Raw genomic sequence first — 27,932 nt, forward strand, 5'->3', positions numbered from 1 at the left:
TACTATACTGAGCCCTTTTGGACAAGGCTATTCAATACACTACTATACTGAGCCCTTTTGGAGAAGGCTATTCAATACACTACTATACTGAGCCCTTTTGGAGAAGGCTATTCAATACACTACTATACTGAGCCCTTTTGGAGAAGGCTATTCAATACACTACTATACTGAGCCCTTTTGGACAAGGCTATTCAATACACTACTATACTGAGCCCTTTTGGACAAGGCTATTCAATACACTACTATACTGAGCCCTTTTGGAGAAGGCTATTCAATACACTACTATACTGAGCCCTTTTGGACAAGGCTATTCAATGCACTACTATACTGAGCCCTTTTGGAGAAGGCTATTCAATACACTACTATACTGAGCCCTTTTGGAGAAGGCTATTCAATACACTACTATACTGAGCCCTTTTGGAGAAGGCTATTCAATACACTACTATACTGAGCCCTTTTGGACAAGGCTATTCAATACACTACTATACTGAGCCCTTTTGGACAAGGCTATTCAATACACTACTATACTGAGCCCTTTTGGACAAGGCTATTCAATACACTACTATACTGAGCCCTTTTGGAGAAGGCTATTCAATACACTACTATACTGAGCCCTTTTGGAGAAGGCTATTCAATACACTACTATACTGAGCCCTTTGGAGAAGGCTATTCAATACACTACTATACTGAGCCCTTTTGGACAAGGCTATTCAATACACTACTATACTGAGCCCTTTTGGAGAAGGCTATTCAATACACTACTATACTGAGCCCTTTTGGACAAGGCTATTCAATACACTACTATACTGAGCCCTTTTGGAGAAGGCTATTCAATACACTACTATACTGAGCCCTTTTGGAGAAGGCTATTCAATACACTACTATACTGAGCCCTTTTGGAGAAGGCTATTCAATACACTACTATACTGAGCCCTTTTGGAGAAGGCTATTCAATACACTACTATACTGAGCCCTTTTGGAGAAGGCTATTCAATACACTACTATACTGAGCCCTTTTGGACAAGGCTATTCAATACACTACTATACTGAGCCCTTTTGGACAAGGCTATTCAATACACTACTATACTGAGCCCTTTTGGAGAAGGCTATTCAATACACTACTATACTGAGCCCTTTTGGAGAAGGCTATTCAATACACTACTATACTGAGCCCTTTTGGACAAGGCTATTCAATACACTACTATACTGAGCCCTTTTGGAGAAGGCTATTCAATACACTACTATACTGAGCCCTTTTGGAGAAGGCTATTCAATACACTACTATACTGAGCCCTTTTGGACAAGGCTATTCAATACACTACTATACTGAGCCCTTTTGGAGAAGGCTATTCAATACACTACTATACTGAGCCCTTTTGGAGAAGGCTATTCAATACACTACTATACTGAGCCCTTTTGGAGAAGGCTATTCAATACACTACTATACTGAGCCCTTTTGGAGAAGGCTATTCAATACACTACTATACTGAGCCCTTTTGGACAAGGCTATTCAATACACTACTATACTGAGCCCTTTTGGACAAGGCTATTCAATACACTACTATACTGAGCCCTTTTGGACAAGGCTATTCAATACACTACTATACTGAGCCCTTTTGGAGAAGGCTATTCAATACACTACTATACTGAGCCCTTTTGGAGAAGGCTATTCAATACACTACTATACTGAGCCCTTTTGGAGAAGGCTATTCAATACACTACTATACTGAGCCCTTTTGGAGAAGGCTATTCAATACACTACTATACTGAGCCCTTTTGGAGAAGGCTATTCAATACACTACTATACTATACCCTTTTGGACAAGGCTATTCAATACACTACTATACTGAGCCCTTTTGGAGAAGGCTATTCAATACACTACTATACTGAGCCCTTTTGGAGAAGGCTATTCAATACACTACTATACTGAGCCCTTTTGGAGAAGGCTATTCAATACACTACTATACTGAGCCCTTTTGGAGAAGGCTATTCAATACACTACTATACTGAGCCCTTTTGGAGAAGGCTATTCAATACACTACTATACTGAGCCCTTTTGGAGAAGGCTATTCAATACACTACTATACTGAGCCCTTTTGGAGAAGGCTATTCAATACACTACTATACTACTTTTGAAGGCTATTCAATACACTACTATACTGAGCCCTTTTGGAGAAGGCTATTCAATACACTACTATACTGAGCCCTTTTGGAGAAGGCTATTCAATACACTACTATACTGAGCCCTTTTGGAGAAGGCTATTCAATACACTACTATAAGCCCTTTTGAGAAGGCTATTCAATACACTACTATACTTTTGGAGAAGGCTATTCAATACACTACTATACTGAGCCCTTTTGGAGAAGGCTATTCAATACACTACTATACTGAGCCCTTTTGGAGAAGGCTTTGGAGAAGGCTATTCAATACACTACTATACTGAGCCCTTTTGGAGAAGGCTATTCAATACACTACTATACTGAGCCCTTTTGGAGAAGGCTATTCAATACACTACTATACTGAGCCCTTTTGGACAAGGCTATTCAATACACTACTATACTGAGCCCTTTTGGAGAAGGCTATTCAATACACTACTATACTGAGCCCTTTTGGAGAAGGCTATTCAATACACTACTATACTGAGCCCTTTTGGAGAAGGCTATTCAATACACTACTATACTGAGCCCTTTTGGAGAAGGCTATTCAATACACTACTATACTGAGCCCTTTTGGAGAAGGCTATTCAATACACTACTATACTTTTGAGCCCAATACACTTTTGAGGAGAAGGCTATTCAATACACTACTATACTGAGCCCTTTTGGACAAGGCTATTCAATACACTACTATACTGAGCCCTTTTGGACAAGGCTATTCAATACACTACTATACTGAGCCCTTTTGGAGAAGGCTATTCAATACACTACTATACTGAGCCCTTTTGGAGAAGGCTATTCAATACACTACTATACTGAGCCCTTTTGGAGAAGGCTATTCAATACACTACTATACTGAGCCCTTTTGGAGAAGGCTATTCAATACACTACTATACTGAGCCCTTTTGGACAAGGCTATTCAATACACTACTATACTGAGCCCTTTTGGAGAAGGCTATTCAATACACTACTATACTGAGCCCTTTTGGAGAAGGCTATTCAATACACTACTATACTGAGCCCTTTTGGAGAAGGCTATTCAATACACTACTATACTGAGCCCTTTTGGAGAAGGCTATTCAATACACTACTATACTGAGCCCTTTTGGACAAGGCTATTCAATACACTACTATACTGAGCCCTTTTGGAGAAGGCTATTCAATACACTACTATACTGAGCCCTTTTGGAGAAGGCTATTCAATACACTACTATACTTTTGAGCCCTTTTGGACAAGGCTATTCAATACACTACTATACTGAGCCCTTTTGGAGAAGGCTATTCAATACACTACTATACTGAGCCCTTTTGGACAAGGCTATTCAATACACTACTATACTGAGCCCTTTTGGAGAAGGCTATTCAATACACTACTATACTGAGCCCTTTTGGAGAAGGCTATTCAATACACTACTATACTGAGCCCTTTTGGAGAAGGCTATTCAATACACTACTATACTGAGCCCTTTTGGAGAAGGCTATTCAATACACTACTATACTGAGCCCTTTTGGAGAAGGCTATTCAATACACTACTATACTGAGCCCTTTTGGAGAAGGCTATTCAATACACTACTATACTGAGCCCTTTTGGAGAAGGCTATTCAATACACTACTATACTGAGCCCTTTTGGAGAAGGCTATTCAATACACTACTATACTGAGCCCTTTTGGACAAGGCTATTCAATACACTACTATACTGAGCCCTTTTGGAGAAGGCTATTCAATACACTACTATACTGAGCCCTTTTGGACAAGGCTATTCAATACACTACTATACTGAGCCCTTTTGGACAAGGCTATTCAATACACTACTATACTGAGCCCTTTTGGAGAAGGCTATTCAATACACTACTATACTGAGCCCTTTTGGAGAAGGCTATTCAATACACTACTATACTGAGCCCTTTTGGACAAGGCTATTCAATACACTACTATACTGAGCCCTTTTGGAGAAGGCTATTCAATACACTACTATACTGAGCCCTTTTGGAGAAGGCTATTCAATACACTACTATACTGAGCCCTTTTGGAGAAGGCTATTCAATACACTACTATACTGAGCCCTTTTGGACAAGGCTATTCAATACACTACTATACTGAGCCCTTTTGGACAAGGCTATTCAATACACTACTATACTGAGCCCTTTTGGAGAAGGCTATTCAATACACTACTATACTGAGCCCTTTTGGAGAAGGCTATTCAATACACTACTATACTGAGCCCTTTTGGAGAAGGCTATTCAATACACTACTATACTGAGCCCTTTTGGAGAAGGCTATTCAATACACTACTATACTGAGCCCTTTTGGAGAAGGCTATTCAATACACTACTATACTGAGCCCTTTTGGACAAGGCTATTCAATACACTACTATACTGAGCCCTTTTGGACAAGGCTATTCAATACACTACTATACTGAGCCCTTTTGGAGAAGGCTATTCAATACACTACTATACTGAGCCCTTTTGGAGAAGGCTATTCAATACACTACTATACTGAGCCCTTTTGGACAAGGCTATTCAATACACTACTATACTGAGCCCTTTTGGACAAGGCTATTCAATACACTACTATACTGAGCCCTTTTGGACAAGGCTATTCAATACACAATTCCAATAATATACCCGTGTGTAGCTGTGTTATCTGTGTTATTTTCTGTGGTAGAGGGTGTCAGTTGTCTACGTGGCCAGACAGAGATAAAACAGGCTAGAGTCTGAGTGTGTAAACAGGAACTGCTTCAGGCTAAGGAGGAATGGGGTGGAAATGGAGAGGAGAGAGGTGGACATCATGTCATCAATGTGACAATAAAACTAACAAACTGAGGGCTGACCCAAGGGTGCGGAAGACATTTGTTTTACGTAATGGGCTTGGAGACGGTCAGACTGTACTCTGTGATTGGGGTCAATGAAGATCTTTAGATGTTGCGCTATCTGACATTCTGACCTGCCCACAATTTAAAGCTTTCATCGAGACTTTTACTGCTAGCCTTCGTTGAAAGTTGGTTTGGTGAAAGTTGGTGAGGGTGGAATACCTAACCAACACAGTAGACATGGGTACACCCACAAGAGAGTCTCAAATGGGAAGGGTTCTATCAACAATATTAGATTTGACCTTTGATATGTGAAACGATCACATGTAAGACTGAAATCGATGACATCTACGTCTGTTCTGAAACCCAACACACAGGGTGGAAGGTACGGGGCTGTATCGACTGAGGACATCAGTTTGGTGCTAGCCTACATCTTGTCCAAATGTCAAGCTGAAGCTTAGCGCGCGTGTGTGGTTTGTACCAACATGCATTGCAGTTAGACACTACATTGCATATCATATCCTGTTGAAGTTACAGTTGCCATGGTGTGTCACTGTTTACTGGAAGATTTCGGTGATACTATCAATGTGTCCCTGTGTGTAGCGGAATATAGTGAATCATAGATGAGAGGAGGAAGGTGGGTGACGAGCTACCCTTTATATACCATTTCCCCTACATAGGTCGTTCACAATAAAACCTCACAAAAGCGTTCAATTTGTCTGCTGGGGAGCAAGGAGACCCCCAGCTCTGCTAAAACTATTGACAACTATGTGCTGTTTTCAAGGGATTGTTAAATAAATGTTCAAACTAATTTGGTTTTAATATCATCTCTTGAAGAGCCTCGTGAGAACTACACCGTTCCTATTATTCCACATTTCGCTCTGTCATCAGAGTTGTACAGCAACCAGTAAACATCAATTGATCATGTATTTGTGAGGGTAGCCGGATCCATTTGGCATGTCGCTAGTTAGCTAAGCAAAAAAAAAAAGAGATTAGGCTTCATCAGAGATTAGGCTTTTGGAAAGAGCTTGACATCGTCCTGGTAAAGTTGTCAGTCGAACTAGTGTCACTACTACAGATGGAAAGCAAATCAAACAATATCTGGATACATAGCCATCTGGTTTATTCCCTGAAAGCTTGTTATCCAGCTTTATTGACATGATCTGTTATTAGGCTACCCTCACGCATTTGAAATTACATGATCAATTGATGTTAAGCCTACTGATCATGAAAAGTATGCAGTTCGGCCTAGCCTGCTTGCTGTAGGCCTATAACTCTGATGACAGAGCTAAATGTACGTTGTTGGTTTGTATGGAATAGCCTGACATTTGTAGTTCTGACTCTGCTCTTCAAGAGGTGATGATATCTGACCCAAGTGTTTTTATTTATTTTTTACAAATTTACCTTGAAAACGGTACGCAGTTGTCAATGGTTTTAGCGACGCTGCGGGTCTCCATGCCCCTCCAGAAGGCAAATAGAACGATCTGGATCTTACTGTGGTCTTTTATTGATAACGACTTGTACACAAAATGTATTTAGAGAGCCATCTTTACCACAGTTTGGCTATTGGTTAATCCGTTTCACTTCTGCTTTCCAGCAGGATACTAGAATGTGATCAAAATGACTATTGACTTGAGTTTGTCAGTGATGTTAGCATGGATGTCAGCATGGAGTGTGTTATTATGGACTATCTAAATACTGGCTGTACTGTAGTCTGTAGCTGGACTGTAGTGTTGATTTACTACTGTACTGTAGTCTGTAGCTGGACTGTAGTGTTGATTTACTACTGTACTGTAGTCTGTAGCTGGACTGTAGTGTTGATTTACTACTATACTGTAGTCTGTAGCTGGACTGCAGCATTGATTTACTACTGTACTGTAGTCTGTAGCTGGACTGTAGTGTTGATTTACTACTGTACTGTAGTCTGTATACACATGGCATCATAAACTGCAAGGGGATAGAAAATGTGGCATGCTATGATAGATTGTTGCTAATGCCTCCTTACAGACTGGTACTAGGCTACTTTAGACATGGAAAAGTCGACGTTGTGACGTGGTATAGGCCTTACTGGCATTGTGAGAATTGGAGAAACTCAGGACATGGGGTTTCACCCGGTCTGTAATTATGTTATTACATTCACATTGGCCAGCATTTAAAAGGCCTTAGTAATCAGAGGATCGGCAGCAATCTCTAGGCTAGATCCACATTAAGAAATGTACCCTGAGCTCTGATCTTCCTTCAGCCCCACAAGCCTGTTCTACCCAGAACCCTTCACACGGCCAATTAATTCGCGCTGCGTCCCATTTGGCACGCATATATACTACAAAAGTAGTGCACTATATAGGGAATAGGTTGCCATTTGGCTGTGATGCTCAGCAACACTCAGAGGAACAGAACAGCCTCAGCAGGCTAGCAACACTCAGAAGAACAGAACAGCCTCAGCTTTAGCAGGCTAGCAGCACACAGGGTAACAGAACAGAACTGCCTTAGCTTTAGCAGGCTAGCAGCACACAGGGTAACAGAACAGAACTGCCTTAGCTTTAGCAGGCTAGCAGCACACAGGGTAACAGAACAGAACTGCCTTAGCAGACTAGCAGCACACAGGGTAACAGAGCAGCACTGCCTTAGCAGGCTAGCAGCACACAGGGTAACAGAACTGCCTTAGCAGGCTAGCAGCACACAGGGTAACAGAACAGAACTGCCTTAGCTTTAGCAGGCTAGCAGCACACAGGGTAACAGAACAGAACTGCCTTAGCTTTAGCAGGCTAGCAGCACACAGGGTAACAGAACAGAACTGCCTTAGCAGACTAGCAGCACACAGGGTAACAGAGCAGCACTGCCTTAGCAGGCTAGCAGCACACAGGGTAACAGAACTGCCTTAGCAGGCTAGCAGCACACAGGGTAACAGAACAGAACTGCCTTAGCTTTAGCAGGCTAGCAGCACACAGGGTAACAGAACAGAACTGCCTTAGCTTTAGCAGGCTAGCAGCACACAGGGTAACAGAACAGAACTGCCTTAGCTTTAGCAGGGTAGCAGCACACAGGGCAACAGAACAGAACTGCCTTAGCTTTAGCAGGCTAGCAGCACTCAGACGAACATAATAAAACAGCCTCAGCATGAGGCTACACTCAGAGGAAGAGAACAGAACAACCTCAGCATGAGGCTATACTCAGAGGAACAGAACAGAATAGCCTCAGCATGAGGCTACACTCAGAGGAACAGAACAGAACACTCAGAGGAACAGACCACTCAGAGGAACAGAACAGAACACCCAGAGGAACAGAACACCCAGAGGAACAGAACACCCAGAGGAACAGAAGACCCAGAGGAACAGAACACTCAGAGGAACAGAACACCCAGAGGAAAAGAACAGAACACTCAGAGGAACAGAACCCCCAGAGGAACAAAACATCCAGAGGAGCAGAACAGAACACCCAGAGCAACAGAACAGAACACTCAGAGGAACAGAACACCCAGAGGAACAGAACAGAACACTCAGAGGACAGAACAGAACACTCAGAGGAACAGAACAGAACACCCAGAGGAACAGAACACTCAGAGGAACAGAACAGAACACTCAGGGGAACAGAACACCCAGAGGAACAGAACACTCAGAGGAACATAACAGAACACTCAGAGGAACAGAACAGAGGAACAGAACACTCAGAGGAACAGAACACTCAGAGGAACATAACAGAACATAACAGAGGAACAGAACAGAGGAACAGAACACTCAGAGGACAGAACAGAACACTCAGAGGAACAGAACAGAACACCCAGAGGAACAGAACACTCAGAGGAACAGAACAGAACACTCAGGGGAACAGAACACCCAGAGGAACATAACAGAACACTCAGAGGAACAGAACAGAGGAACAGAACACTCAGAGGAACAGAACACTAGGAACAGAACAGAGGAACATAACAGAGGAACAGAACACTCAGAGGAACATAACAGAACACTCATAGGAACAGAACAGAGGAACAGAACACTCAGAGGAACAGAACACTCAGAAGAACAGAACAGATGAACAGAACACACAGAGGAACAGAACACACTGAGGAACAGAACAGAACAGAGGAACAGGACACTCAGAGGAACATAACACTCAGAGGAACAGAACAGAGGAAACAGAACACTCAGAGGAACAGAACACTCAGAGGAACAGAACAGAGGAACAGAACAGAGGAACAGAACAGAACAGAACAGAGAACAGAACAGAAACAGAGGAACAGACTCAGAGGAACAGAACAGAGAACACTCAGAGGAACAGAACAGAGGAACAGAACAGAAGAGAAGAAAGAGAACAGAACAGAGGAACAGAACAGAACAGAGGAACAGAACAGAACACTCAGAGGAACAGAAACAGAGGAACAGAACAGAGACAGAACACTCAGAGGAACAGAACACTCAGAGGAACAGAACAGAACAGAGGAACAGAACAGAACACTCAGAGGGAACAGAGGAACAGAACACTCAGAGGAACAGAACACACCGAGGAACAGAACAGTGGAACAGAACAGAACAGAATAGAGGAACAGAACAGAGGAACAGAACAGAACAGAATAGAGGAACAGAACAGAGGAACAGAAGAGAAGAAGAGAACACTCAGAGGAACAGAACAGAACAGAGGAACAGAACAGAGCACTCAGAGGAACAGAACACTCAGAGGAACAGAACGGAACAGAGGAACAGAACACTCAGAGGAACAGAACACTCAGAGGAACAGAACAGAGGAACAGAACACTCAGAGGAACAGAACACTCAGAGGAACAGAACACTCAGAGGAACAGAACAGAGGAACAGAACAGAACAGAGGAACAGAGCACTCAGAGGAACAAGTCGTCAGGTTCTCATTTCCACCATCATTACTATAATTATTTTCTATATTTACCTACAGTATGGTGAAATGAGGCCAAATGATATGTGCTGGTTCACCCTTTCTTATGCAGTATGCACCACCATCACCCCCGGGGCAGGTGTTAAAGATGGGCTGGCCCTAATTTTCACACCAGCCCATTGCCGGGGGGGGCTTGGGAGCGGTTTGAATCATTGTCTCCTTAATTGCAGCTAGGGCTACTACTCTCTCCCGTTGCCTAGGGACATGTTGGCTGAAGCAGAGGGGGAATTTGGACTGTCGTATTTGTGAGCTCATTTACCCAAAGCACCTTCATTAGGCTGATGTGTACTCTGGAGGCAGAGCCAAAGCCACCCAGTGAGCCCTTCCTGAATACTGACTGACTTGGAGCTGGGAGGGAAGGTGGGGCCCCATTCAGTGGTAACATTACGTAAAGGCTTTTTATTTTCAGGTTGGTCAGCAACTAAGCATACGTGTTCCCCCAAACAAATGAGTGAACTGTTATTTGTGCTTCGGCGAGACCCTGTTGATACCCCTGTTGATACCCCTGTTGATATAGAAGTGTCTGAATCATAAAACTCCCCAGAGTGGGTGGAGGGGTGGTAGGTCTAAGTTAAGGGAATGAACGGGGGTATACAGCTGGATATACATGTATGTGTTCCAGCCTCCAGGTGTGGGTCTGGACAGTTCAACGCTGCACTATTCCACACTTCCAATGACAACAGCATATGAGACCAAGACTATATATCACTAGCCAGACGTATTCCAGCCGTGGACAGAGAGACGTGAGACACATCTCCAACTAGGTCATGTGTGAATCAGAGTTTTCTTTCTCTTCAATCATTAGCCTACATGTCTGGAGACACACAAACTGTTTATGTGTTCAATTCTTATCTTAAAACTATTGTCTAAGTACTGGTGCTGGATTGTACTCCATGTTATCAGTTTGTGATGAAGCTATCTACCAAGCGACAGACACAGTGAGTCAACATACTGAAGAATGTTTTGTTGTAGATACCTGGAAGGGAATCATGGGTGGATCATTACCACTGTCTCCCTGTATAATCATGCCATTAGTGATGTTAGGTAAGAGAAGGACTAGAAAACCCCCTCTCTGTTTAGGGACGTTAGTAGTTACGTAGTAGCTAGCTGGCAGCCTGGCTAGCTGGCTTTAGCCTCGATTAAAACATAGCACGCTAGCTAGCCTTTTTTAGCTTCCCACATCTCCATGTGAAATAATTAGATATAGAATTAAATAATATGCTCTCTTTACTTGCTTTTGTGTAACCTACAATGTTATCCCAGTTAATATGAGGTGACAGGGTAGCCTAGTGGTTAGAGAGTTGGACTAGTAACTGAAAGGTTGCAAGTTCAAATCCCCGAGCTGACAAGGTACAAATCTGTCGTTCTGCCCCTGAACAGGCAGTTTACTCACTGTTCCTAGGCCGTCATTGAAAATAAGAATTTGTTCTTAAAACTGACTTGCCTCGTTAAATAAAGGTTAAATAAAAAAATATGCTGCTTGAATGTATTCACTCCCAAACCAGAATGCCATAGAAAAGGTACACATCTTGCAGCTGTTTTTACCGGTTGCCTGGAATCACTAGTTATTATAAATGTTTTAGACAGTCACTGCGATTGTAATTGCTTATCAATGCAAAATAGGCTACTTTGATGCATAACCTATAGATCAAATCAAGGGTCCAGAAAGACCCTTCCCTGGTCAGGGACGTTGGGTAACAGAAGGACCATACAGAACCTTCCCTTGTCAGGGACGTTGGGTAACAGAAGGACCATACAGAACCTTCCCTTGTCAGGGACGTTGGGTAACAGGGGACGTTGTGTAACAGAAGGGACAGAAGGACCATACAGAACCTTCCCTGGTCATAACAGAAGGACCATGAAGACCCTTCCCTGGTCAGGGACGTTGGGTAACAGAAGGACCATGAAGACCCTTCCCTGGTCAGGGACATTGGGTAACAGAAGGACCATGAAGACCCTTCCCTGGTCAGGGACATTGGGTAACAGAAGGACCATGAAGACCCTTCCCTGGTCAGGGACGTTGCGTAACAGAAGGACCATGAAGACCCTTCCCTGGTCAGGGATGTTGGGTAACAGAAGGACCATAAAGACCCTACCCTGGTCAGGGACGTTGGGTAACAGAAGAACCATAAAGACCCTTCCCTGGTCAGGGACGTTGGGTAACAGAAGGACCAGAAAGACCCTTCCCTGGTCAGGGACGTTGGGTAACAGAAGGACCATAAAGACCCTTCCCTGGTCAGGGACGTTGGGTAACAGAAGGACCATGAAGACCCTTCCCTGGTCAGGGACGTTGGGTAACAGAAGGACCATAAAGACCCTTCCCTGGTCAGGGACGTTGGGTAACAGAAGGACCAGAAAGACCCTTCCCTGGTCAGGGATGTTGGGTAACAGAAGGACCAGAAAGACCCTTCCCTGGTCAGGGACGTTGGGTAACAGAAGGACCAGAAAGACCCTTCCCTGGTCAGGGACGTTGGGTAACAGAAGGACCATACAGACCCTTCCCTGGTCAGGGACGTTGGGTAACAGAAGGACCATAAAGACCCTTCCTTGGTTTGTCATGGTTCCTGTCGTGAGAGGTGGTGGAATGCCCCTCTTTCCCCCTCTCACCAGGTACTTACTGCTCGTTAAAAGACAACTTCCATGTTCCAGGATCCAAGGAAGCCCATTGGTTGTCATCAGTAGAGTTAGAGCAGGGGCCTCCCAGCCTCACAACCCACTGACAGATGGAGGACAGATGTTTACTGGAGGATCAACAGCCTGCTGAGTCACCTCCTTATGACTAGCCAATGTTTTTACCAGGGATATATGTACGTATGCGCTGACTGGTTGTCACACGTGCTCCAATTACAGATGTGTAGTAGCACAGACCAAACGCAGACCAACAAATAGGAGAATATTTTAATTTCTTCCTCACTTTAGGTCAAAATGATTTCTCAGTCTCAACATTTCTGTTCGGTCATTTGCATGGCCGGTATCATCATGTTTTTGCAGTCACAATATATCAAGACTATATTCAGCTCACGGTAACTGGAATCCTATTCTGGTTTAATACTCTTCTGAGTCATTGATTCTGCTGAAGTGCTTTGCATGAACAAATCTGAATCATTACTATAAACGGTTAACTTTAGCCCCTTGAAACACAAACTTTGCATAGCAGGAAGAGCTTGTATTAGTATGAATTTGTGTGTGTGTGTGTGTGTGTGTGTGTGTGTGTGTGTGTGTGTGTGTGTGTGTGTGTGTGTGTGTGTGTGTGCGCGCGCGTGCATCTGTGCTCACTCACAGTTGTCAAACCTCAGAAGTCCAGTTACCACAGTATAACAGTTGAGTTTATTCACGGTCAGTATGCATCAACTTTTGCTAATGAGTGTTGACAAAGTGTTGGCTTGGAGCTACCTCACTACTGTATATTGGCTGTTGTGTGTGTGTGTGTGTGTGTCCTGATCGGGTCTTTTTATGTGCCCCGGTGTCGTTCATCTATGGGAGAGAGAGAGATGGAATGTGTGTGTGTGTGTGTGTGTGTGTGTGTGTGTGTGTGTGTGTGTGTGAGAGAGAGAGAGAGGGAATGTGTGTGTGTGTGTGTGTGTGTGTGTGTGTGTGTGTGTGTGTGTGTGTGTGTGTGTGTGTGTGTGTGTGTGTGTGTGTGTATGTGTATGTGTGTATGTGTGTGTGTGTGAGAGAGAGAGAGAGGGGGAGAGACTGCATTCAGGGGAAGTGTTTAGACCAGATGCAGTTACGAAAGATCAATTGTTCAGATGAAATAGTCAAAAAGAAGAAGAGGTGTTAAGTTTGTTGCCATCTCTGGGTACATGCCTTGGTGCTTCAAACCTGCAAAAATAAGAGGTGTGTGTGTGTGTGTTTGCAATGTGTGTGTGCAAGAGTGTTTTGTGTTTTTAGTGTGTGAGGTAAAGCTGTTGATACTAGGGGAAGCTAACCGCTGACAGTCAGATGTGAGAACTAGCAGACTATTGGTGGTTTAGAGGTGTTAGGATTAGTGGAGTTTTTATCTTTACACTCTGAAAGATTAACTGAGCAAAGCTTTTTCACTGTGTGTGTGTGTGGTTGTTTTTGTTTGTTTGTGCGGTAAGATGAGTCCTTCTCATGTCTGTTGTTGTGGTAGTAACCTCTCCAGTACCTCTCATATCTGTTGTTGTTGTGGTAGTGACCTCTCCTGTCCTTCTCATGTCTGTTGTTCTGGTAGTGACCTCTCCTGTCCTTCTCATGTCTGTTGTTGTGGTAGTGACCTCTCCTGTCCTTCTCATCTGTTGTTGTTGTGGTAGTGACCTCTCCTGTCCTTCTCATCTGTTGTTGTTGTGGTAGTGACCTCTCCTGTCCTTCTCATATCTGTTGTTGTTGTGGTAGTGACCTCTCCTGTCCTTCTCATATCTGTTGTTTTTGTGGTAGTGACCTCTCCTGTCCTTGTCATATCTGTTGTTTTTGTGGTAGTGACCTCTCCTGTCCTTGTCATATCTGTTGTTTTTGTGGTAGTGACCTCTCCTGTCCTTGTCATATCTGTTGTTTTTGTGGTAGTGACCTCTCCAGTCCTTCTCATACTGTAAATATTACATGGAATCCTACTAGAGCAGAGGCGTTGCTTTCAGAACTGTTGTCTCAGCAATTAACCAAACTTACATCCATAAAGGAGGTTAGATGAATATAGATATCTATATTTGTACTGTATCAGGGGAAAAAAGAGGCAGTTCATACTCATAATAATCAGCATTTCTGTTTCTCCTAAGAGACTGTAACTAGCACGTTCATCATCTGAGTAATGAACAAGAACAGAGCCCAGCGATCCGCTCCCATTGGCCAGCAGCATGCCGTGACATTTGAGGTCAGGCAAGCAGCCGGGTGGCAGGGGGGGGTTGTGGTCTGTAATTGTGCAATGAGTGTTGGGGACTGTGACAGAGCACTGAGACAATGGCTAGTGAGGCCAGACGCCCAGTGAGACGCCCAGTGAGAGATAACGATTACCACCAACCTAGTTAAGGTTCACATGGGAACCCCGTGTACATCACAAATGGCACCCTATTCCCTTCATAGTGCACTACTTTCAATCAGAGCCCTATGGACCCTAGTCAAAAGTAGTGCACTATATAGGTGATAGGGTGCCATTTGGGGACGCAAGTCGGGAGAATCAGAGCCGGTGTGAAAAGGGAGAAGGCCAGGGAACATTCAGCCTGAGAGGAATGCTTCCTGAATCATGATTCCCACACAGTGATGGAGAAGGGCTCAGATATGGTGTGCTTGAGAGAGCGAGGAAGAGAGTGACAGTGAAAGACAGTGTGTTAGAGAGAGGTCTTAGTCTACATTCTGAAATGAGAGACCATATGCAGAAACAGCAAGGACAGTACTTCCTGAAAACTGGTTTATGTATTTGTATTCTATTCATAACTCTGTAGAACAAGCAGTTTGTTATTGTAGAACGAGCTGTTTGTTATTGCAGAACGAGCTGTTTGTTACTGTAGAACGAGCTGTTTGTTACTGTAGAACGAGCTGTTTGTTATTGTAGAATGAGCTGTTTGTTATTGTAGAACGCGCTGTTTGTTATTGTAGAACGCGCTGTTTGTTATTGTAGAACGAGCTGTTTGTTACTGTAGAAAGAGCTGTTTGTTACTGTAGATGAGCTGTTTGTTACTGTAGAACGATATGTTTGTTACTGTAGAACGAGCTGTTTGTTATTGTAGAACGAGCTGTTTGTTATTGTAGAACGAGCTGTTTGTTATTGTAGAACAAGCTGTTTGTTATTGTAGAATGAGCTGTTTGTTACGGTAGTTGTTACTGTAGAACGAGCTGTTTGTTACAGTAGTTGTTACTGTAGAACGAGCTGTTTGTTATTGTAGAACGAGCTGTTTGTTACGGTAGAACAAGCTGTTTGTTACTGTAGAACGAGCTGTTTGTTACGGTAGTTGTTTCTGTAGAATGAGCTGTTTGTTATTGTAGAACTTGTTACCATAGAACAAGCTGTTTGTTATTGTAGAACGAGCTGTTTGTTACTGTAGACCGAGCTGTTTGTTACGGTAGAACGAGCTGTTTGTTACAGTAGTTGTTACTGTAGAATGAGCTGTTTGTTATTGTAGAACTTGTTACTGTAGAACGAGCTGTTTGTTACGGTAGAACGAGCTGTTTGTTACTGTAGAACAGGCTGTTTTACGGTAGAACGATCTGTTCGTTAGTGTATAATGAGCTGTTTGTACTGTAGAACAAGCTGTTTGTTACTGTAAAACGAGCTGTTTGTTACTGTAGAACGAGCTGTTAGTTACGGCAATGAATGATCCTGTACTGTGTCAGCCCAGGTTCTCTGATAGAGTAGCCCAGTCCAGACAAGGTTCTCTGATAGGTTCTCTGCCAACCAAGCCCAGCCCAGGTTCTCTGTCAGAGTAACCCAGCTCAGCCCAGATTCTCTGATAGAGTAGCCCAGCCCTAGTTCTCTGATAGCCCAGCCCATTCCAGCCCAGGTTCTCTGATAGCCCAGTCAAGCCCAGGTTCTCTGCTTGCCCAGCTCAGCTCAGCACAGGTTCTCTGACAGAGTAGCCCAGCCCAGCCCAGGTTTTCTGATAGCCCAGCCCAGGTTCTCTGATAGCCCAGCCCAGGTTCTCTGCCAACCATGCCCAGCCCAGGTTCTCTGACAGAGTAACCCAGCTCAGCCCAGATTCTCTGATAGAGTAGCCCAGGCCAGACCAGCCCTAGTTCTTTGATAGCCTAGCCCAGCTCAGCCCAGGTTCTATGATAGCACAGCCCAGCTCAGGTTCTCTGCTAGCCCAGCCCAGGTTCTCTGCTAGCCTAGCCCAGGTTCTCTGCTAGACAAATCCAGGTCAGGTTCTCTGCTAGACAAGCCCAGGTCAGGTTCTCTGCTAGACAAGCGTAGGTTAGGTTATCTGCTAGCCCAGCACAGGTTATCTGCTAGCATAGCCCAGCTTAGGTTCTCTGCTAGCCCAGCTCAGGTTCTCTGCTAGCCCACTCAGGATCTCTGATAACCTGAGCTGGGCTGTGCTATCAGAGAACCTGAGCTGGGCTAACAGAGAACCTGAGCTGGGCTGTGCTATCTGTTAGACCAGCCCAGGTTCTCTGCTAGCCCAGACAAGGTTCTCTGCTATCCCAGCCCAGCTCAGGTTCTCTGCTAGCCCAGCTCAGGTTCATTGATAGCACAGCCCAGCTCAGGTTCTCTGCTAGCCAAGCCCATCTCAGGTTCTCTGCTAGCCCAGCCCAGCTCAGGTTCTCTGCTAGCGTAGCTCAGCTCAGGTTCTCTGCTAGCGTAGCAAGTAAAAAGCAGTAAAGCACACTGACTGTACTGTGTATGAAGAAAAGCGGATTTAAAATGACCAGTAAGTCTAGTGGACTTGTGTTACACGGTGAGCTCAATCCTGCCAGTCCCACTGGGGGGGTTTATCTCTGCTTGGGATGTGATGATAAGGAACCTTTTTGTGGTTGTATGTTTTGATAGCCATTTTATTGCTATGCTAGCCTATAGTGCAGACGGTATGTATGCGTATTTGTTTTGCACTGAATGTCGGTTTACCACGTGTCTGTCCCCTATAGACACAATAGCAGCAACCCTTAGGGGTTTCCTATCTCTAGTGCTGTGGTTAGGAACCATTATCCCTTCCTATGACCACACTCCACCACAACAACCAACCGGTTGGGTCACCATGTCCTGGAGCACTCCCAGCAAAGACTGAGAGAAAATCCTATCAAATTCAAATCAGTTGAAAAGACATCTGGCATCGGAGCTAAGAGAATTTTGCATGGTAATTGCAAGTTCTGCAAAGCACAAATGCGACAGTTCACCCTAGGTCTAACTGTGGATAAGAGCCACATAGACTAGAACAGTGGTTCCCAAACTGTGGGTCGGGCTGGGGCCCAGATGGGTCGAGGGGATTATGGTGGTCACAACTCAAAAAAGTTGAGAACCCCTGGACTAGAAGACCGTCATGTTACATGTGTAAGATAACATTAGGCTGATGTAATGTTCAGTACAGTCTATGATATTTTAGATAGCATTAGGCTAATACAATGTTCAGTACAGTCTATTATATTTTAGATAGCATTAGGCTAATACAATGTTCAGTACAGTCTATGATATTTTAGATAGCATTAGGCTAATACAATGTTCAGTACAGTCTATGCTATTTTAGATAGCATTAGGCTAATACAATGTTCAGTACAGTCTACGATATTTTAGATAGCATTAGGCTAATACAATGTTCAGTACAGTCTATTATATTTTAGATAGCATTAGGCTAATACAATGTTCAGTACAGTCTACGATATTTTAGATAGCATTAGGCTAAACAGGTTCATAAACTAAACTGTATTTTAGATAGCATTAGGCTAATACAATGTTCAGTTTACAGTCTATTATATTTTAGATAGTATTACGTTGTTTACTAATACAATGTTCTTTACAGTCTACGTATGTTTAGATAGCATTAGGCTTTAACATACAATGTTTCAGTACAGTCTAATTATATTTTAGATAGCATTAGGCTATGTTGTTTACAATGTTCAGTACACGTTGTTTACTGTAAACTCCTTGCTTAAAATGGTGACGTTGTTTACTAAGACCTCTTCTTTAACAGTAAACGTTGTTTACTGTAAACTCCTCTCTTCTTTAACGGTACTACGTTGTTTACTGTAAACTCTCTCTCTTTAACGGTACTACGTTGTTTACTATAGACTCCTCTCTTCTTTAACAGTACTACGTTGTTTACTGTAGACTCCTCTCTTCTTTAACGGTACTACGTTGTTTACTGTAAACTCCTCTCTTCTTTAACAGAACTACGTTGTTTACTGTAAACTCCTCTCTTCTTTAACAGAACTACGTTGTTTACTGTAAACTCCTCTCTTCTTTAACAGAACTACGTTGTTTACTGTAAACTCCTCTCTTCTTTAACAGTACTACGTTGTTTACTGTAAACTCCTCTCTTCTTTAACAGTACTACGTTGTTTACTGTAAACTCCTCTCTTCTTTAACAGTACTACGTTGTTTACTGTAAACTCCTCTCTTCTTTAACAGAACTACGTTGTTTACTGTAAACTCCTCTCTTCTTTAACAGAACTACGTTGTTTACAGTAGACTCCTCTTCTTTAATGGTACTACGTTGTTTACTGTAAACTCCTCTCTTCTTTAACAGTACTACGTTGTTTACTGTAGACTCCTCTCTTCTTTAACGGCACTACGTTGTTTACTGTAGACTCGTCTCTTCTTTAACAGTACTACGTTGTTTACTGTAGACTCCTCTCTTTAACAGTACTACGTTGTTTACTATAAACTCCTCTCTTCTTTAACAGTACTACGTTGTTTACTGTAAACTCCTCTCTTCTTTAATGGTACTACGTTGTTTACAGTAGACTCCTCTTCTTTAACAGTACTATGTTGTTTACTGTAGACTCCTCTCTTCTTTAATGGTACTACAGTGCCTTGCGAAAGTATTCGGCCCCCTTGAACTTTGCGACCTTTTGCCACATTTCAGGCTTCAAACATAAAGATATAAAACTGTATTTTTTTGTGAAGAATCAACAACAAGTGGGACACAATCATGAAGTGGAACGACATTTATTGGATATTTCAAACTTTTTTAACAAATCAAAAACTGAAAAATTGGGCGTGCAAAATTATTCAGCCCCTTTACTTTCAGTGCAGCAAACTCTCTCCAGAAGTTCAGTGAGGATCTCTGAATGATCCAATGTTGACCTAAATAATGATGATAATGATGATAAATACAATCCACCTGTGTGTAATCAAGTCTCCGTATAAATGCACCTGCACTGTGATAGTCTCAGAGGTCCGTTAAAAGCGCAGAGAGCATCATGAAGAACAAGGAACACACCAGGCAGGTCCGAGATACTGTTGTGAAGAAGTTTAAAGCCGGATTTGGATACAAAAAGATTTCCCAAGCTTTAAACATCCCAAGGAGCACTGTGCAAGCGATAATATTGAAATGGAAGGGGTATCAGACCACTGCAAATCTACCAAGACCTGGCCGTCCCTCTAAACTTTCAGCTCATACAAGGAGAAGACTGATCAGAGATGCAGCCAAGAGGCCCATGATCACTCTGGATGAACTGCAGAGATCTACAGCTGAGGTGGGAGACTCTGTCCATAGGACAACAATCAGTCGTATATTGCACAAATCTGGCCTTTATGGAAGAGTGGCAAGAAGAAAGCCATTTCTTAAAGATATCCATAAAAAGTGTTGTTTAAAGTTTGCCACAAGCCACCTGGGAGACACACCAAACATGTGGAAGAAGGTGCTCTGGTCAGATGAAACCAAAATTGAACCTTTTGGCAACAATGCAAAACGTTATGTTTGGCGTAAAAGCAACACAGCTCATCACCCTGAACACACCATCCCCACTGTCAAACATGGTGGTGGCAGCATCATGGTTTGGGCCTGCTTTTCTTCAGCAGGGACAGGGAAGATGGTTAAAATTGATGGGAAGATGGATGGAGCCAAATACAGGACCATTCTGGAAGAAAACCTGATGGAGTCTGCAAAAGACCTGAGACTGGGACGGAGATTTGTCTTCCAACAAGACAATGATCCAAAACATAAAGCAAAATCTACAATGGAATGGTTCAAAAATAAACATATCCAGGTGTTAGAATGGCCAAGTCAAAGTCCAGACCTGAATCCAATCGAGAATCTGTGGAAAGAACTGAAAACTGCTGTTCACAAATGCTCTCCATCCAACCTCACTGAGCTCGAGCTGTTTTTCAAGGAGGAATGGGAAAAAATTTCAGTCTCTCGATGTGCAAAACTGATAGAGACATACCCCAAGCGACTTACAGCTGTAATCTCAGCAAAAGGTGGCGCTACAAAGTATTAACTTAAGGGGGCTGAATAATTTTGCACGCCCAATTTTTCAGTTTTTGATTTGTTAAAAAAGTTTGAAATATCCAATAAATGTCGTTCCACTTCATGATTGTGTCCCACTTGTTGTTTCTTCACAAAAAAATACAGTTTTATATCTTTATGTTTGAAGCCTGAAATGTGGCAAAAGGTCGCAAAGTTCAAGGGGGCCGAATACTTTCGCAAAGCACTGTACGTTGTTTACTATAGACTCCTCTCTTCTTTAACAGTACTACGTTGTTTACTGTAAACTCCTCTTCTTTAACGGTACTACGTTGTTTACTATAGACTCCTCTCTTCTTTAACGGTACTACGTTGTTTACTATAGATCCCTCTCTTCTTTAAAACAAATCAAATCAGATGTTATTGGTCACATACACTTATTTAGCAGATGTTATTGTGGGTGTATTCGATATGCTTGTGTTCCTAGCTCCAACAGTGCAGTAGTATCTAACAATTCACAACATTACACAAATCTAAAAGTAAAAGAATGTAATTAGAATGTATTAAAACGAGCAATGTCTGAGTGGCATTGATTAAAATACAGTAGAATAGAATACAGTATATACATATGAAATGAGTAAAGCAGTATGTAAACATTATTAAAGTGACCAGTGATTCCATGTCTATGCATATAGGGCAGCAGCCTCTAAGGTGCAGGGTTGAGTAACCGGGTGGAAGTCAGCTAGTGACGGCTATTTAACAGTCTGATGGGCTTGAGAAAAAAGCTGTTTTTCAGTCTCTTGGTCCCAGCTTTGATGCACCTGTACTGACCTCGCCTTCTGGATGATAGCGGGCTGAACAGGCAGTGGCTCGAGTGGTTGATGTCCTTGATGATTTTTTTGGCCTTCCTGTGACATTGGGTGCTGTAGGTGTCCTGGAGAACAGGCAGTGTGCCCCCGGTGATGTTTGGGCAGACCACACCACCCTCTGGAGAGCCCTGCAGTTCTGGGCAGTGCAGTTGCCGTACTAGGCAGTGATACAGCCCGACAGGATGCACTCAATCTGTAAAAGTTTATGAATTTCTTCAGCCTCCTGAGGTTGAAGAGGCACTGCTGCGCCTTCCTCAACAGATTGTCAGTGATGTGTATGCAGAGGAAGCTTTTCACTTTCTCCACTGTGATCCCGCCGATGTGGATAGGGGTGTGCACCCTCTGCTGTATCCTGAAGTCCACGATCAGCTCTTGGCACCACTCTATTTTCCTGGCACCACTCTCCCAGGGCCCTCACCTCCTCCCTGTTAGGCTGTCTCGTCATTGTTGGCAATCAGGCCTACTACTGTTTTGTCATCTACAAACTTCATGATTGAGTTGGAGGCATGCATGGCCACGCAGTCATGGTTGAACAGGGAGTACAGGAGGGGGCTGAGCACACACCCTTGTGGGGCCCCAGTGTTGAGGGTCAGTAAAGTGGAGGTGTTGTTTCCTACCCTCATCACCTGGGGGCGGAACGTCAGGAAGTCCAGGACACAGTTGCACAGGGTGGGGTTCAGACCCAGGGCCCCGAGCTTAATGCTGAGTTTCGGGGGTACTATGGTGTTGAATGCTGAGCTATAGTCAATGAACAGAATTCTTACATAGGTATTTCTCTTGTCCAGATGAGATAGGTAAGTGTGCAGTGCGATGGCGATTGCATCGTCTGTGGATCTATTGGGGCGGTATGCAAATTGAAGTGGGTCTAGGGTATCAGGTAAGGTAGAGGTGATATGATTCTTAACTAGCCTCTCAAAGCACTTCATGATGACAGAAGTGAGTGCTATGGGGCGATAGTCATTTAGTTCATTTACCTTTGCTTTCTTGGGTACAGGAACGATAGTGGACATCTTGAAGCAAGTGGGGACAGCAGACAGGGATAGGGAGCGATTGAGTATGTCTGTAAACACTCCAGCCAGCTGGTCTGCACATGCTCTGAGGACGCGGCTAGGGCTGCCGTCTGGGCTGGCAGCCTTGCAAGGGTTAACACGCTTGAATGTCTTACCCACGTCGGCCATGGAGCCCACTGTCCTGGGAGTGGGCTGCATCTGTGGCGCTGTGTTATCCTCAAAGCGGGTGAAGAAGGTGTTTAGCTTGTCCGTGTTGATTGTCTGGAGGCCCTGCCACATACTTCTTGTGTCTGAGCCGTTGAATTGCGACTCCACTTTGTCTCTGTACTGACGTTTTGACTGTTTGATTTCCTTACGTAGGGAATAACTACACTGTTTGTCTTCAACCATATTCCCAGTCACCTTGCCATGGTTAAATGCGGTGGTTTGCACCTTTCAGTTATGCGCGAATGCTGCCATTTATCCACAGTTTTTGTTTTGGGTAGGTTTTAATAGTCACAGTGGGAACAACATTCCCTAAACACTTCCTGATGAACTCAGTCACCATGTCCGTGTATACGTTAATGTTATTCTCAGAGGCAACCCAGAACATATCGCAGTCCGATATGTTCCTGACAGTAGAATGACTTCTCTTCTTTAACTATATGTTCCTGACAGTAGAATGACTTCTCTTCTTTAACTATATGTTCCTGACAGTAGAATGACTTCTCTTCTTTAACTATATGTTCCTGACAGTAGAATGACTTCTCTTCTTTAACTATATGTTCCTGACAGTAGAATGACTTCTCTTCTTTAACTATATGTTCCTGACAGTAGAATGACTTCTCTTCTTTAACTATATGTTCCTGACAGTAGAATGACTTCTCTTCTTTAACTATATGTTCCTGACAGTAGAATGACTTCTCTTCTTTAACTGTATGTTCCTGACAGTAGACTGACTTCTCTTCTTTAACTATATGTTCCTGACAGTAGACTGACTTCTCTTCTTTAACTATATGTTCCTGACAGTAGACTGACTTCTCTTCTTTAACTATATGTTCCTGACAGTAGACTGACTTCTCTTCTTTAACTGTATGTTCCTGACAGTAGACTGACTTCTCTTCTTTAACTATATGTTCCTGACAGTAGACTGACTTCTCTTCATTAACTATATGTTCCTGACAGTAGACTGACTTCTCTTCATTAACTGTATGTTCCTGTCAGTAGACTGACTTCTCTTCATTAACTATATGTTCCGGACAGTAGACTGACCTCTCTTCTCTCTGTAGAACCTGATGGCCAAGGCGTTATACGACAACGTCCCAGAGTCCCCGGAGGAGCTGGCCTTCCGGAAAGGGGACATCTTAACAATCATTGAGCAGAACACAGGTGGCCTGGAGGGGTGGTGGCTCTGCTCGCTACACGGACGCCAGGGCATCGCCCCGGGCAACCGCCTCAAGCTGTTGATTGGTCCAATGTTCGACGCCCAGTCCCCTATCGCCCAATCATCACCTATAGGCTCGGCCTACCAGCAGAAGGCCGTGTCATCGTCCCAGGGGCTGTACCAGGTGCCCCCGTCCCTCCAGAGCCCGGGGCAGCAAGGGATCTACCAGGTACCCCTGGGACAAGATGTGTACCAGGTCCCCCCTCAGAGGAATGCCCTGGCTGCAGACAACACCCCCAGCAAGGTAAGGGAACTGGAGAGTGAGGGGGGGGATGCAGACAGACAGAGGGCTGGATAGAGAGAGAGAAGGGGGGCAGACAGACAGAGGGCTGGATAGAGAGAGGGGGGGGGCAGACAGAGAGAAAGAGAGAAAAAGACTAACTGCTCAGCTAAAGCTGGTCCCCTGGCAACAGAAGACAGAGGGCTCTGAGATGTTCAAAGGGCATTAAATGGCGCTTTAAACCATGGCCTGTTCTGTTGTCCTGCCCTGTGAGGCCACTGCCACGTCACTGGTCCCAGACCAGTTTAAACCGTGGCCTGTTCTGTTGTCCTGCCCTGTGAAGGTACTACCACATCACTGGTCCTAGACCAGTTTAAACCATGGCCTTTTCTGTTGTCCTGCCCTGTGAGGGTACTACCACGTCACTGGTCCCAGACCAGTTTAAACCATGGCCTGTTCTGTTGTCCTGCCCTGTGAGGTTACTGCCACGTCACTGGTCCCAGACCAGTTTAAACCGTGGCCTGTTCTGTTGTCCTGCCCTGTGAGGCCACTGCCACGTCACTGGTCCCAGACCAGTTTAAACCATGGCCTGTTCTGTTGTCCTGCCCTGTGAGGTTACTGCCACGCCACTGGCCCCAGACCAGTCTAATGAGAGTCATTACACAGACACAGTCACAGGGTGGAAGGATTGCAGGGCAGCAATGTGAAATGAAATGTGGACAGGGTGTGCCGAGATGTTAGTTCACCACAGAACAGGGCAGTGTTTTTATTCACATAGACAGAGAGAGACTCCCATTTGGCGTATTTGTGTGTTGGCGAGCTGTATGTAGGGCCTGGGAAGCCACAAAAGGGCACTGAACAGGGCACAACTCATGGAAAAGCCAACAGTGCAGAGTTGTGTTTTTACGCTGTTGGTGTTTGTAGGAGTCCAGCAGCGGCTGCCTGTATTTAGGTCTGTCTGTACTCAAATACTGTACACCAGCTCACAGACAACAACCAAGCCCAGTGAAAATGGATTCACCAGTCAACTACATGTCTATTCATGTTCCAGGCAGTACAGTACAACTGTGTATTTCTATACTGTAATAAGCTAGTTATACACTTCAGCAGGGTTCCCCAACAGCAGGGTTCCCCAACAGCAGGGTTCTCCAACAGCAGGGTTCTCCAACAGCAGGGTTCCCCAACAGCAGGGTTCCCCAACTGGTGATTTGATTTACCCCCCAATTTTCTGTTGGACATAAGACTGTAAAAACACCAGCAAATCAGCTCCAATTTATTTTAATTTTGGAAATTTGTTTCAAAAATGTCCCACGCTTAACAGAGAGATATACTACATGACCAAAAGTATGTGGACAGCAGCTTGTCAAACATCTCATTCCAAAATAATAATTATAACCTGTTCTTAACCTGAACTGGATAGGTACTCTACTCCATCTCCTTAGGAGAGGGAATATAATTATAACCTGTTCTTAACCTGAACTGGATAGGTACTCTACTCCATCTCCTTAGGAGAGGGAATATAATTATAACCTGTTCTTAAACTGAACTGGATAGGTACTCTACTCCATCTCCTTAGGAGAGGGAATGTAATTATAACCTGTTCTTAAACTGAACTGGATAGGTACTCTACTCCATCTCCTTAGGAGAGGGAAAATAATTATAACCTGTTCTTAACCTGAACTGGATAGGTACTCTACTCCATCTCCTTAGGAGAGGGAATGTAATTATAACCTGTTCTTAAACTGAACTGGATAGGTACTCTACTCCATCTCCTTAGGAGAGGGAATGTAATTATAACCTGTTCTTAAACTGAACTGGATAGGTACTCTACTCCATCTCCTTAGGAGAGGGAATGTAATTATAACCTGTTCTTAAACTGAACTGGATAGGTACTCTACTCCATCTCCTTAGGAGAGGGAATGTAATTATAACCTGTTCTTAAACTGAACTGGATAGGTACTCTACTCCATCTCCTTAGGAGAGGGAATGTAATTATAACCTGGCGAAATGTATTCTGTCTGTGGGTATTTTCAACATGGCTTGAGTTGGCAGAGACGTTACAGAGACGTTACCCAACTAAGGTGTGTTTGTGGGATAAATAGGGAGCTGGTGCTTAGGAAACTGTGTCTGTCTCCCAAATGGCACCCTATTCCCTTCATAGCACACTACTTATGACCAGGATCCACAGGGAAAACAGTGTCTGAAAGGGCACCCTATTCACTATATAGTGCCCTACTTTTGACCTGGGCCCATAGAGCTCTGGTTAAAAGTAGTGCACTATAAGGTATAGGGTGCCAGACACATCCCTAATCACACTCACATACCTACCATCACGATCACACTCCCACTCTTCACTGATAGGAAGATTTACTAAGGGAAAGGAATGATGTCTTTTGTAATAAGGTCATTTAAACGTGTCTTTATGAATGTGTCCATACTAGTGTATAATTGCCTTGTTTTAGATTAAATTGAGTCTGCGTCAATGTCTAAATGTCCCAACTGTGATTGGCAAAGTGGTGCAGTCAGATTTCAGCTGTGTTGCTGGCCATTAAGGAGAGCAGAAATGCTGGCTCTGTGTACTCTGTGGAGTCCAGACAGACAGACAGGGCTGTGTTGTTTTCCTCCCAGCTCTGAGTTATTCAGAGAGCTAGGCTAGGCCCAAATGGACAACAACCTCTCCCTCAACGTGAGCAAGACAAAGGAGATGATACTGGACTACAGGAAAAAGAGGGCCGAACAGGCCGCCATTAACACCGACGGGGCTGCAGTGGAACGGGTTGAGAGTTTCAAATGCCTTGGTGTCCACATCACCAGCAAACTATCATGGTCCAAACACACCAAGACAGTCGTGAAGAGGGCACAACAACACCTTTTCCCCCTCAGGAGACTGAAAAGATTTGGCATGGATCCCCAGATCCTCAAAATGTTCTACAGCTGCACCATCGAGAGCATCCTGACCGTTTGCATCTCCGCCTGGTATGACAACTGCTCGGCATCTGACCGTAAGGCGCCACAGAGGGTAGTGCGCACGGCCCAGTACATCACTGGGGCCAAGCTTCCAGCCATCCAGGACCTCTATACCAGGCGGTGTCAGAGGAAAGCCCAAGCGGTACCGGAGCGCCAAGTCTAGGACCAAAAGGCTCCTTAACAGCTTCTGCCCCCCAAGCCATAAGACTGATGAGCAAATAATCAAATGGCTACCTGGACTATTTACACCCCCCCATTTGTTTTTACACTGCTGCTACTTGCTGTTTATTATCTATGCATAGTCACTTTTACCCCTACCTACATGTACAAATTACCTTTTCTTTAGTTTATTTTAATTTTCTAACCCCTTGAACATTGTTGACTAGGCATTTCACTGTCGGTGCCACCTGTATATATTGTGTTACTTTTTAGAATCTTTTACTTTAGTTTATTTGGTAAATATTTTCTTAACCCTTTCTTGAACTGGATTGTTGGTTAAGGGCTTGTAAGTAAGCATTTCACTGTAAGGTCTACACCTGTTGGTTAAGGGCTTGTCAGTAAGCATTTCACTGTAAGGTCTACACTGTTGGTTCAGGGCTTGTAAGTAAGCATTTCACTGTAAGGTCTTCACCTGTTGTATTCGGGGGAATGTAACAAATAAAGTTTGATTTGATATTCCATATATTTATATATAATGCAATACTTTTGACTGGGGCAATAGGGTGCCATTTGTGAAGCAGTCCTGGTCTAGGTTGATGAAGTAAGAGGAATGCTCAGTC

At 43.9% G+C, this 27,932-nt stretch overlaps 1 protein-coding gene across 3 annotated transcripts in view; it reads left to right on the plus strand.

Annotated features, from left to right (window-relative positions):
• Positions 1–27,932, plus strand: part of LOC112235840 (enhancer of filamentation 1) — a 65,834-nt gene that overhangs the window by 16,710 nt on the left and 21,192 nt on the right. For 2 of the 3 annotated variants that reach the window (XM_042295155.1, XM_024404374.2), the window contains exon 2: positions 23,812–24,210. In XM_042295155.1, the coding sequence (XP_042151089.1) occupies positions 23,818–24,210 (393 nt within the window). In that variant the 5' untranslated portion in view covers positions 23,812–23,817. Of the gene's footprint in view, positions 1–13,526; positions 13,712–23,811; positions 24,211–27,932 lie in introns of those variants that run through there. The other variant, XM_042295156.1, reaches the window with a different exon arrangement.

The sequence above is a fragment of the Oncorhynchus tshawytscha genome, linkage group LG13, assembly GCF_018296145.1.
Source record: "Oncorhynchus tshawytscha isolate Ot180627B linkage group LG13, Otsh_v2.0, whole genome shotgun sequence".
Classification (NCBI taxonomy): domain Eukaryota; kingdom Metazoa; phylum Chordata; class Actinopteri; order Salmoniformes; family Salmonidae; genus Oncorhynchus; species Oncorhynchus tshawytscha.